This window comes from Telopea speciosissima, chromosome 6, assembly GCF_018873765.1.
Source record: "Telopea speciosissima isolate NSW1024214 ecotype Mountain lineage chromosome 6, Tspe_v1, whole genome shotgun sequence".
NCBI lineage: Eukaryota > Viridiplantae > Streptophyta > Magnoliopsida > Proteales > Proteaceae > Telopea > Telopea speciosissima.
Genome location: NC_057921.1, coordinates 31,050,005 through 31,062,791, shown reverse-complemented (window position 1 = coordinate 31,062,791; position 12,787 = coordinate 31,050,005). Strand labels below are relative to the sequence as shown.

Genomic DNA, 12,787 nt, shown 5'->3' with positions numbered 1-12,787 from the left:
TTATCAAGTTAAAGCACTAGATAACAAAGTGGGCTCCATTTTGGGTTAACTTATTAACATATGCTTTAGTTGCATTACTATATGCTAAATCTAACAAGAATTTGCTACTACTCATGTGAATTGTGGGCCGTGGCATCATTTCTGTGGTTGCATCACCTTTCATATGTCAATCCAACCAAACCTCTATTTTGTTTGTTTGTTTTTTGTAGATGGTGGAACGTGGCGACATATCCCACACACGAATTTTTCTCCTCTCAGGTTCCCTGCCCAGTCAGGTTCGTAGGTTCTTCTCATAGGGAGGGCGGAAATGACGACCTCACCCCACTCGGGCAGTGTGTTCGGACAGGGGGTGAGGTTGTCATTTCCGACCCCCTATGAGAGGAACCTACGAACTTGACTGGGCAGGGAACCTGAGAGGAGTTAGATTCCCCACACATACCTTTGCAATTTGTCATCTGATATCAAACAACAATTTAAGTGTTTTGAATCTGTAGTATACAATTACTAAAGTTAGTAGATATTATGTTCACTTACCTCATAATTATGCTGTATTAGCTAAATGTTCTAAGGTATCTATCTGCCTCTCATTTAGAGTGCAATGTAATTGATTGTAGCTAATTATTTAGATCTTAAGTGTTATTGTTTTCTTTCATATGTATATATATAAAAAAATTTGTGATCTATTACCAAACACCACTTTTATATTTAACTCACAGGGAAATTATTCCTACCGGTGAGGCGATAGATACAGAGCGAGAGGTAGCACTTTCCGTTTTCGGGTAGGAAATTGCTCCCCTTAATTCATCTAGAACTTTTTTTTTTTCTTTTTTGTGGAACATTTCTCACAATCATGATTTCAAATATTGGTTTCCAATGACTGTGATAAGGGCAAGATTTCGTTTAAAATTAATTTTCCTTTTAGGAAAAAATAGAGGCAAAATTGTCTGATATATGCTGATTTGTCTTAATATTAGTATCAACTGAGATCGATACATTCCAATATTTAGAACCATGCTCCCAACCAGGCAAGAAATTTCATTAAGTCTTATTTGGCAAACATGGATTTACAATATGCAAGATATCCTATAAAACAGTGATTTTGTTGTTACACTTGTTATGATCATCAGTTTTTTTTTTTTTTTAATGACAAATTGTATTAATTCGGACTTACCCCTCTAAAAAAAAAAAAGGGAAGAGAAGGCCACCAGGTCGTGCAGTGCATGCTGCCCTTGCGCCCTGACATAGGGGCATGCAAAATGACCTCTGCACCCCTTGGAAACCCGAAACTGACCAGGGGTGCGGCGGTCATTTCGCACACCCTTGTATCACGACGCATGGGCCGCATGTCTGGTGCAACCGGATGATACTTTTTCTCCCAAATGAAAAAAATGTATTAATTTGAGGACCTATGTGTTAAAAAACCTATTTTTATCCTCTCTTGTTACTGCACAGTGATTACTGCATCATGCGGCGCTGCAAAGATCATGTGGCACAGCGAGTCCCACATAATGCACATGGCCTCTGCAACCGCCGCACGATGCATTATTGCACCATATAGTGACCGGAGAGGAAAACGATTCCTTCTAAGAAGCTCTCTCTTTGCCATTATAAATCTTGACGGATTGGAAGTGTCACAACTCACAAATAATTGTTGCTCATAGAAGGATACATTACTCCATAATTAATTGTTTGGGGTAACGTACGTGTCTCCATTATTTTTGGATCAGTATGAATTGTTGGGCAAACCTAATTTGGTAAAACCATTTTTTTTTGTTTTTTGTGGGTTATCAAATTGATCCTGCTGACTCCATTTGGTTCATAGATGAACTGGAAAATATGGCCACACAGAATCGGAGATTGAATCGGTTCTAGACGATTTCGATCAGTTCAAAGCAATCCTAAGAACCTTAGAATCGGCTTTCAAATTTGAAAACTCAACGATTCTAGTGTTTCTTGGCATGAATCATCAGTCTTGTTGAATTGGTCAGAATCAAGATTGATCACGATCCATTCCAATCTGAATCGACTGACCCACCGATCCAATTCCAAAATTTTGAACACTTGGTTGCAACAATGAGGACGAACAATATAGTTCTAAAGCCTGGTGGTTTGGTTGATAAAACCCGATTCAATCAATGGGTCAACCAGATAAATTCCAAAGGAAACTCCTTGAAAATGGTTCCCAAACAAAGCTTTTAGAATTTATCTGGTCGACACATTTCTTGAACCGGATTTTGAACATGGAGCTGAACTTGGTTCAACATCCGGGTTATGAGAGTGAAAATAAAAATGGGGAAGCAGTTCCCTATACGGGAGTGTGGCCTACGCCAGCATTCCCATGTGTCTATCTATCTCCTCCTTAAAACAAGAGGGCAGAGGTGTCTTTTCACATGGGGAGAAGAGAGATAGACTCATGGGAATGCTGGCGTAGGCTACACTCCCGGACAGATATCTTTTTCCCATAAACATGGAACTGCATTATGCATTAGAAGCAATGTATGGGGCCCACCAACCGAGTGAATATCCCCGAAATCCAGGTCGGATGATCCATGCAAGGCCCATACGTCTCAGACCCACCTGAAGGGCTGATGGGGAGAACAACCCGCTAACTACGGTTTTATTTAACACGTGTCATTCTCTCCGTGGTAGATGACACGGTAAAACTTTAAAGGAAATAAATAGGGCCCACCTTTTCGAGCTTTTGACCCTTCCTTCCTACATCAACGTTTCCTTCTCCGCCTTGTCTTCTCATTACCTCAACCTTTCTCTCTCTCTCTCTCTCTGCTTCTCACTTCTCTAGTTCTTTTCTCCTCTGTTTCTGTCTTCCATCTTTCCTGGCTCTCTGCTACAATGACGGACACAACAGATGATATTGCAGAGGAAATCTCGTTCCAGACCTTTGAGGATGATTGTAGGTTACTTGGCAGCCTTCTCAACGACGCCCTTCAGCGAGAGGTTGGGACTCAAGTCATGGAGAAGCTCGAACGAATGCGAGTCCTAGCTCAGGTACCCTAGATGACTTCCCTATTTTCTGATGTTCAGGTTACTCGTATACCTTCATCTTGTTCTCCTTGGTTCATTTCTATTTTTTTTATTTGTTCTGTAATAGATTTTGAGTTCTTCTTTTAAGCATCGTTTGCTAGATTTTCTCTTGTAGTTCAATCTTCAGTGTACTGTTATGGGTTGTCATTTTCTTTCATTTCTTTGTTTCCTGGAGTATTCAATGTATTGAGTGTATTCTATTGTGGGTTTTTAGAGTGGTTGTAATATGAGAATGGCGGGAATCGTGGACACAGCCGAGCTGCTTGAGAAGCAGTTGGCGTCGGAGATATCAAAGATGACTCTAGAAGAAGCCTTAACTCTCGCCCGAGCATTCAGCCATAATCTCAATCTGATGGGTATTGCTGAGACCCATCACAGGTGATCTCTTGTTGCTGATCCCTTGAAGTCCTTCTGATCTTCCCCTGATTCAAACGTTTATATGCTTACATATATATGAATTTATACATGTAAGTGTCTCTATATATAGGATTCTCAACAGTTTGATGGTTTACCTTCTATAAGTCTATTTCTTCATGCAGGGTGCGTAAGACACGCAGCGTTCCCCATTTATCAAAATCTTGTGACGATACATTCAACCAATTGATACAGGGAGGATTTTCTCCGGATGTGCTCTATGACACTGTCTGCAAGCAGGTGGTGTTGTTGTCCTGCGTATATTCATTTTCTTTGTGTGTGGAAGTGGTATAATATCTTTGAATGTATTATTGATTACTTGTTACTGTAGGAGGTTGAGATTGTTCTTACTGCTCATCCCACCCAAATCAACCGGCGCACCTTGCAGTACAAACACATTAGAATTGCTGTAAGATATTAAGATAGACATGAGTGATAAATTCTTTTTTGACCCTACCATCGTATGTGTAGTTTTATGAAGGTTTGTAGTGATGGGTTATTCCCTACTCTGTTCTTGTAGCATCTCCTGGAGTATAATGATCGTCCTGATCTTAGCCATGAAGATCGAGAGATGTTCATTGAAGATCTGGTACTTATCACTGCCTGAATAATTTAAGAAAAACTTGTTGTATATTAAATATCCACATTCAATTATGGTTTTGTTAGGCGAGGGAGATTACTGCAATATGGCAGACAGATGAACTGAGACGCCACAAGCCTACGCCAGTAGATGAAGCTCGGGCTGGTATAACACTTGTTTATATATATTAGTACTCTCTCTCTCTCTCACTCTCTCGCCCGTGCACACACACACACACACAACACATTTTATTTTATTTTCTTTTTCTTTCTCTGGGTTTGTTTTCTATTTATCAAATGATATTTCTCATTCCTCCAAGGCTTACACATTGTGGAGCAGTCCCTTTGGAGAGCTGTGCCTCATTATTTACGTCGTGTCAGCACTGCCCTGAAGAAGGTCCATTTCTTCAATCCATGGTTTTCTGTTTTTTCTTCATTCCACTTACAGTTTTAATTCTTTTCGTTTAAGAAATCCCCACTGCCTGGGCTTTATAGGTATGTGTCATCGCAAAATGGTGTTTCAGTTATGTATGTCTTCTAAGTTGGTATCAAATATTGATCCTGCCTCTGTCCATGGAATCCTTTCAAGTGCTGTTGTGCCCCACCATACTGGGATTCTACTTGTTTACCCTTGCTGGTTCTCTGATGTCCTTTGCGATTGTGATGTGACCTTTTGTGTCATTGAAGTGCTTATAATATTTGATAGGCTTCTCAATCTCATGTAATTTGTTGTGCGTTGTTTTCACAGCATACGGGTAGAGCACTTCCACTGACCTGCACACCAATAAAATTTGGGTCTTGGATGGGAGGTGACAGAGATGGAAATCCCAATGTGACAGCGAAGGTGAGTAATGTACTATTGAATATTGATGGGAAATTCCCATGTGACAGCAAAGAGGGGTTTTGAACCATGACATTGATCATTTTGAAAATTATAGCTTCGGGTTTCTGTAAAGATTAGACCTTCCACTGTACTTTGATGGATCTTCATGAGCTTATGCATTCAAGGAAAGAACCTTGTTTGAAGTCAGAACAAAATGTCTTTAAAGGTGTAACAATATGTTCCTTTATTCCACAAGACCTACAAATTCAAGAATAAAGTTCCAACTATAAGGATCCATATTCTTTTGGTGTTCTCCTCAAGCTGAACATATAACACTACATGCTGTAAAATGTTCTGAAATTCAAATTAATATCTCTGTTAGAGTTCTGGTAAGAATAGCTGCCAGCTTATTTTCACTTAGAAATGACATCTCTTATGTCAATGACACTAAAGGGATATTAAATGAATGGAATTGATGTAGATCAAGAGAGGTTCTACCACAAGTATTCATGCCGGATCAAGCCCAAATCCTATCTAATGGGTTAAATAAGTAGTCTAATGGGTTATATGGGCCATGAGATTAGTATTTTTTTATATTTTCTATTGTAATGGGCTTATTTTGGAAGCCCATATATGAGGGATAAAGTTGTATCTAGTCCTCTAAAAGTTGTGAAGTCTTGGGGATATCAATAGGTTTTTGGGGATGTTAATAGGTTAGTTTCATTGTTAGTTGTGAAAGACCTTGAAAATGTGAGGCTCATTTACTATTATGAAAACAGTCCCAATGTAAGTCCTTGGAAATGTAAGGGCCATTAAGTCTAGGAGGAGAGACCAAATTATCAATGAAGGTCTAGAACACTCCAATCCACTCTATATAAGGAGCTGCCTGTAAGCTAATGGAACAACAGAATTGAATGAAATCTTGGTTCTGGTTTTTGCCAATGGCTGTGAGAAAAAGTTTAGGAGAGAGTCCTATGTGAGGTGAGAGGCCTAGGTGTGAGTGAGAGACTCTACCATCTATTCCATCTTCTTTCCCTAGTCTCCCAATCTATACCTCTGTTTTTATTTACTGTTCTCATTTCTCTACGATCTTATGTTGAAGGATTTGGGATTGACCCGGTTCAGTTCTCTTTTGTTCCCTTGTTGATGTGGTAATGTAACTAGGTACACTAAGTGTCTAGATTCATTATGCACATATTGCACATGTTAATTATGCTGAGTAGATCTTCCATATTTGTAATAATCTTAGATTATATATAAAGTGGTGCCCTCAGTCATCTTGACAAGCCAAAATCATTCTCTCATTTTCTTTTCTCAACTTGGTATCAGAGCTCAATCCCCTTAGGCCCTATTCTCGCACCATGCTAACCATCTCTGACCATTAACCACCACCATGCTACTTACTGCTGCCTACCATTGCCGCACCCCTGTGGCCCTTTTGCCCTCTTTTAGGGCATCTTTTTTGCGCCGATTACATCGCCCACCCACTGCCACTGCCTGTCGGCCCTCCTCAGACCACCGCTAGGCCTTCTAGCCCCTGCCGGTGGCCCTGCCTGCTTGTGCCAGGCTTTCCAACCCCTGTCGGTGCCTCTTTAGCCCCTGCTGGTGCCATGTTTGACTCTCCAGCTACTGTGGCTTACCTTTGATGCTTCTTTGAAGTGGTTCTGCCCTTTGTATGGTTCTTTAGCTCTCCTCATCTTGTGAGTAGCATCTTCTTTCCAAACTATAGTACATTTGTTCGGTTTTTAATGGAGGGTTTTAGGACATCCGTTGGTTCTGGGAGCGGCAACCTGAGTCACTCTACTGCTCTTCACCATCATCACTCTCTCCAACCTGGACCCACTAAGTTGAATTGTTCGAATTGCCTTACATGGTCTCGTTCCTGCTTTCTTACCAGTCTTGGTAATCATTTTCTGGGATATATTACTGATGACTCACCTATGCCCACTTAAACTCAAGTTGTGGATAACTGGTTAGCTAATGATGCCCTGATCATGTCGATCCTGTTGAACTCCATGGAGTCTTCCATTAATTCCAGTTTTGTCCTCCTTAATTCAGCTAAGGAGTTAAGGGATGCTGTGAAGCACACTTATGGCCAAGCTAGCAACTATGCCCAAATCTATAAAATTTGTCATCAGGCTCAAGAAACTAGACAGAAGGACCTTTCTATGTCTGTCTATTACTCTGCCCTTTCTACATTATGGCAACAATTGGATTTCTATCATCCTGTTACCATGACCAGCCCCATTGATGCAGCTACTTTTGCAAAGGAACGTGAAATGGAACGAGTGTATGCTTTCCTCACTGGACTTAATCCCGAGTATGATTAGATGTGCATCAGGTTTTAAAATGGAGCACATTCCCTACACTACTTGAATCGTATAATATGATTCAACATGAGGATCATCGTCGTTCTGCCATGATGCCTCCTACTGCTCTTCCTCGGTCTGCTCTTGTTTCTACACCACATACCTCTTTACCTGTGGACAATGCTGGTTTGGTCCACAAGGCTGGTGCTTCTCGTGATCTAGTAAAATGTGACTGCTGTGGGCCCCCCACGTCACACCAGGGAGACTTGTTGAAAATTACATGGCCGTCCCAAAGGGGGTGGGAAGAAAGGCAAGCTATGGTTAATTGGTTAGCTAATGATGCCCTAATCGTCTTTCCTGTTGAACTCCATGGAGTCTTACATTAGTTCTAATTTTGTACTCCGTAATTCAGCTAAGGAGTTATGGGATGCTGCGAAGCACACTTATGGTCAAGCCAGCAACTATGCCCAAATCTATGAAATTCGTTGTCAAGCTCAAGAAACTAGACAAAAGGACCTTTCTGTGTTTGCCTATTACTCTGCCCTTACGATTTTATGACAACGATTGGATTTTCTATCATCTTGTTACCATGACCAGCCCCATTGACGCTGCCACTTTTGTAAAGGAATGCGAAATGGAATGAGTGTATGCTTTCCTCACTGGACTTAATCCTGAGTATGATCAGATACGCATAAGGTTTTAAACAGGAACACCGAACACATTCTCTATACTACTTGAATCCTATAATATGATTCAGCATGAGGATCATCGTCGTTCTGTCATGATGCCTCCTATTGCTCCTCCTCAATCTGCTCTTGTTACTACACCACAGATCTCTTTACCTGTGGACAGTGCTGATTTGGTCAGCAAGGCTGGTGCTTCTCGTGATCCAATAAAATGTGACTACTGTGGCTGCCCATGTCACACCAGGGAGTCTTGCTGGAAATTACATTACTGTTCTAAAGGGGCGGGAAGGGAGGCAAATCTGCTTCTACTTGTCTTCATGCTCACTTAACTGAGACTACAGAGGTCATTGCTAATACTTCATTTATGTCTGCAGAACAACTTGTGACTCAGCTTGGTTCTGCCTCTTCTACCACGGCTTCCTCTACCTCACCTGCTTCCCATTTAGCCCAGTCAACTATTTTTCTTGCGTCCTCTTATGCTGATTCTTCGTGGCTAATTGATTCTGGAGCCTCGGATCCTATAACCAGCTCATCGGACTTGTTTGCCTCTCATAACCTTTATTCGGGCAAGGACAAGGTCTGAGTCACTGATGATTCTCTTTCTGCTATTTCTAGTAAAGGGTCCATCTCATGCTCACCCACTATTTCTTTATTTTCTGTCTTGCATGTTCCCAATCTCTGTATGAGCATGCTTTCCATTCACCGTCTTAGCATTGATCTTAATTGTTCTATTCACTATTTTTCTTCTCACTGTGTTTTTCAGGACCTAGCGACGGGGGCAACGATTGGATGTGGTATAGTATATGGTATAGTGCTGGATGTTCTTTACTACTTGGATCCAGCTCTTACTGCTGCTCCCTCTCTTGTTTCAGCTCATATTATTCGAGAAGACAGTGCTCTCCGACATCTCTATTATTGGCATCGTTGTCTCGGTGATCCTTCCTTTTATAGTCGTTTGTTTCCTTCTTTAATCAAACAGTGTAATTTTGACCATTTTAATTGTGATATCTATGAACTTGCTAAGCACACCCGTTCCTCGTATCTTTCCAGTGATAATAAAAATTTGATTCCTTTTTTTGTTATTCACTTTGACTTATGGGGTTTTTCTCGGACTGTTGATCAGGGTGGGTTTAGATGGTTTATCAGTTTTATTGACGACTGTACTTGACTAACCTTGGTATGCCTTCTTCGGTTCAAATCCGAAGCTTTCTCCTGTTTCCAGTCCTTTCATAGAATGATCCAAACCCAGTTCAATGCCCAGGTTAAGGTTCTTCGCAGTGACAATGGAACAAAATACATTGAAGGTTCGTTTCTTCAATATCTTGATACACATGAAATCCTCTTTTAGACCTCATGTTTCTGCACCCCTGAGCAAAACGGTATCCCAGAACGAAAGAACCACCATCTTTTGGAGGTCACTAGGTCTCTGATGTTTACCACTCAGGTTCCTAAGTACTATTGGGGTGATGCTGTGCTATCTACTGCCTTTCTTATCAATCAAGTTCCTTCCGCTGCCCTCGATTTCAAGACACTAGTCAGCTAGCTTCCTGATCTCACTAGTGCTTCTCATCTTTCTCCCCGTATATTTGGGTGTGTTTGCTTTGTTCACAGCTCAGCTCCCTCTCGGTCAAAACTTGACCCACTAGCTTTCAAATGTATCTTTCTTGGATATTCTTCTTCCTAGAAAAGCTATAAGTGTTATCACCCTCCTCGATGGATGCGACTTTTCACGAGGATGAACCTTATTACTAGCTTCTCTTCAGGGGGAGACTCTAGAAGAAGAGAATCCATCATCTCCTTTTGTGTTTGATAGTGTTCGTCTTCAGTGGAAGCAAGCGGATGAGATTGATGCTGCCATTGAACAAAAGGATCTCATCAAGTGTTCTTGGCAAAAAAAAAAGTCTATCCCAAACATACCATGTTCATCTACGCCCCCCGAGTAGGTTCTACCAATCCAAGCAATAGGTAATGAATCTCCTTGTGATCCTGATGATTTCCCTATTGCTCTCAGAAAAGGAGTAAGGGCCTACACAAAACATCCAATTTTTACTTTATCTTTTATGAGTCCTTGTCCCCTTCTTATCGTGCCTTTGCTTCTTCTCTGTCTTCTGTGTCTATTCCACAGGGTTGGAAGGAAGCTATCATAGACCCAAAATGGAAGAATGTCATGGTAGAGGAAATGCAGGCCTTGAAGAAGAATGACACTTGGGATCTTGTACCTTGTCCTAACGGAAAGAAGACAATTGGATGCAAGTGGGTATTCACAATAAAGTAGAATGCAAATGGAACCATTGCTCGCTATAAGGCCGGACTGGTTGCCAAGGGATTCACTCAGACCTATGGCATTGATTACCAGGAAACATTTGCCCCAGTGGCAAAAAATGAGCTCTGTTCGAGCTTGGTCTTGTGCTGCAAACATGGGATGGGATCTTTAGCTGTTGGACGTGAAGAATGCCTTCCTCAATGGTGTTCTTGAAGAAGAAGTCTACATGGACATTAGTCCTGGCTTTGAATCATCTGCTACAGCTGGTAAAGTATGTAGACTTTGGAAATCACTCTATGAGTTGAAACAATCCCCTCTTGTTTGGTTTGGCAGGTTTCAAAAGGCTATGCAAAAGTTCGGCTTTAAACAAAGTAATGCTGATCATACCCTGTTTATCAAACACATAATTGGCAAGGTTACAACACTTATTGTTTATGTGGATGATATAGTAATCACTGGATATGATGAGGAAGAGATCTCTCTTCTAAAGACTTGACTGGAAACCGAGTCCGAAACTAAAGACCTATGACACCTTAAGTACTTCTTGGGAATCGAAGTAGCCAGATCTAGTGAAGGGATTTTCATCTCCTAAAGAAAGTACATTTCTTCTTGAAGAAATTGGGATGCTTGGTTGTAAACCTACTAATTCTCCCATTGAAGTTTACCACCAACTCAGCAACACCAGTGGTGATTCTGTAGATAAAGACCGATATCAACGTCTCGTAGGAAGACTTATATATATTTGTCTCACACCAGGCCGGACATTGCCTATGCTGTGGGAGTTGTTTCCTACATGATCCGAAGATTGTCATTCTTGAGGCAGTATACATAATCCTTTGGTACTTAAAGTCAGCTCTTGGAAAGGGTATTCTATTTTTAAACAATGGAAGTCTTAAGTTAGAATCCTTTACTGATGCTGATTGGGCTAGATCCATTGATGACTGCCACTCCACCTCTGGCTACTGCACATTCTTTAGAGGAAACCTAGTCACCTGGAGAAGTAAAAAACAATCCGTAGTTTCTAGATCTAGTGACGAGGCTGAACAGTGCTATGGCTTAAGGGGTATGTGAGCTTATATGGCTGAAAATGCGTCTCAGTGATCTAAAAATAGCTCTTGAGGGACCTATGAGACTCTCCCACGACAACAAAGCTGCAATCAATATAGCCTATAACCCGGTTCAACATGACAGTACCAAGCACTTTGAAATTGATTGACATTTTATCAAGGAGAAAATCAAAGATGGTCTGATATGCACTCTTTTTGTTACTACAGAGAACCAATTGGCAGATGTCTTTACTAAGGGCTTATTCGTGAAGATCTTCCGACCAATTGTTTCCAAGTTGGGCATGCGTGACATCCATGCACCAACTTGAGGGTGAGTGTTGAAGGATTTGGGATTGACCTGGTTCAGTTATCTTTAGTTCCAACATGCTTGGTGCGATCATGCTGTACCGGGTTGTGTGCAATGCTGATTGCAGCCTTGTTGTCACAGTACAACATCATAGAAAGGTGAACAAGAACACCAAGGTCTTGTAGTAAGCCTTTCAGCCAAAGTAACTTACAAATGCCTTGTGCTATAGCACGAAACTCTGCTTCAGCACTAGAACGAGCCACCACATTCTGCTTCTTGCTATGCCAAGTGACAAGATTTCCACCTACAAAAGAACAATACGCAGAGATAGACTTGCGATATGGAGAACCAGCCCAATCAGCATTGGTATAAGCCTCTATCCATAGGTGACCATGAGGAGACAAGAGAATGCCTTTTCCAGGGGCTGACTTCAAGTAGTGAAGAATCCGAAGAATAGCCTACATATGAGACGAATAGGGATCATGCATAAACTGACTCACGGTACTCACATCAACAGCAATGTCAGGACGTGTGTGTGAGAGATAAATCAGCTTCCCCACAAGTTTTTGGTACCGGCTTTTATCAACAGATTCACCCTCCTTTTCTTTAAGACAGACAGTAGCCTCCATAGGAGTATCTGAAGGGTGACATCCTAATAGACCAATTTCAGCCAACAAGTCTAGGAAATACTTCCTTTGGGAGAGAAAGATGCCTTTGGAAGATCTGTCAACTTCAATCCCAAGAAAGTACCGTAGCTTCCTTAGATCTTTAATCTCAAACTCCTGCCCAAGAAAGGTCTTCAACCGGCTGATCTATTCACCATCATTGCCAGTAACCACAATGTCATCCACATAGACTGTAAGAACAGTGAGTTTTTCACCAACCTTCTTTATAAAGAGAGTGTGATCAGGATTACTCTGTTTATAGCTCACAAAAATCATGGCCTTGTGAAATTGGTCAAACCATGCTCGAGGTGACTGCTTCAGCCCATAAAGTACTCGCTTCAATTTACACACTTTACCTTAATTACTATCACTAGAAAACCTTGGTGGAATATCCACGTACACCTCCTCACCAAGTTCTCCATTGAGGAAGGCATTCTTCACATCTAGTTGTTGTAGATCCCATCCAAGATTGACTGCACAAGTTAGCAAAACTCAAACAATATTCAGCTTTCCAATAGGAGCAAAGGTCTCATGGTAATCAATTCCATATGTCTGAGTGAAGCCCTTTTCAACCAGACGTGCCTTATATCGATCCACAGTCCCATCAGCCTTTTGTTTGACCACAAACACCCATTTACAACCCACTGGTTTTT

The 12,787-nt window shown here is 41.3% G+C and overlaps 1 protein-coding gene across 2 annotated transcripts in view; it reads left to right on the top strand.

Moving 5' to 3' along the window:
* Positions 1–2,786: 2,786 nt before the first annotated feature.
* LOC122664089 (phosphoenolpyruvate carboxylase 4) overlaps positions 2,787–12,787 on the top strand; it is a 63,171-nt gene continuing 53,170 nt past the window's right edge. The window contains exons 1-8 of one of the 2 annotated variants that reach the window (XM_043859775.1): positions 2,787–3,006; positions 3,257–3,420; positions 3,582–3,696; positions 3,788–3,865; positions 3,977–4,045; positions 4,123–4,201; positions 4,356–4,432; positions 4,784–4,879. In XM_043859775.1, coding sequence (XP_043715710.1) covers positions 2,851–3,006; positions 3,257–3,420; positions 3,582–3,696; positions 3,788–3,865; positions 3,977–4,045; positions 4,123–4,201; positions 4,356–4,432; positions 4,784–4,879 — 834 coding nt within the window. In that variant the 5' untranslated portion in view covers positions 2,787–2,850. Of the gene's footprint in view, positions 3,007–3,256; positions 3,421–3,581; positions 3,700–3,787; positions 3,866–3,976; positions 4,046–4,122; positions 4,202–4,355; positions 4,433–4,783; positions 4,880–12,787 lie in introns of both variants that reach the window. The other variant, XM_043859776.1, reaches the window with a different exon arrangement.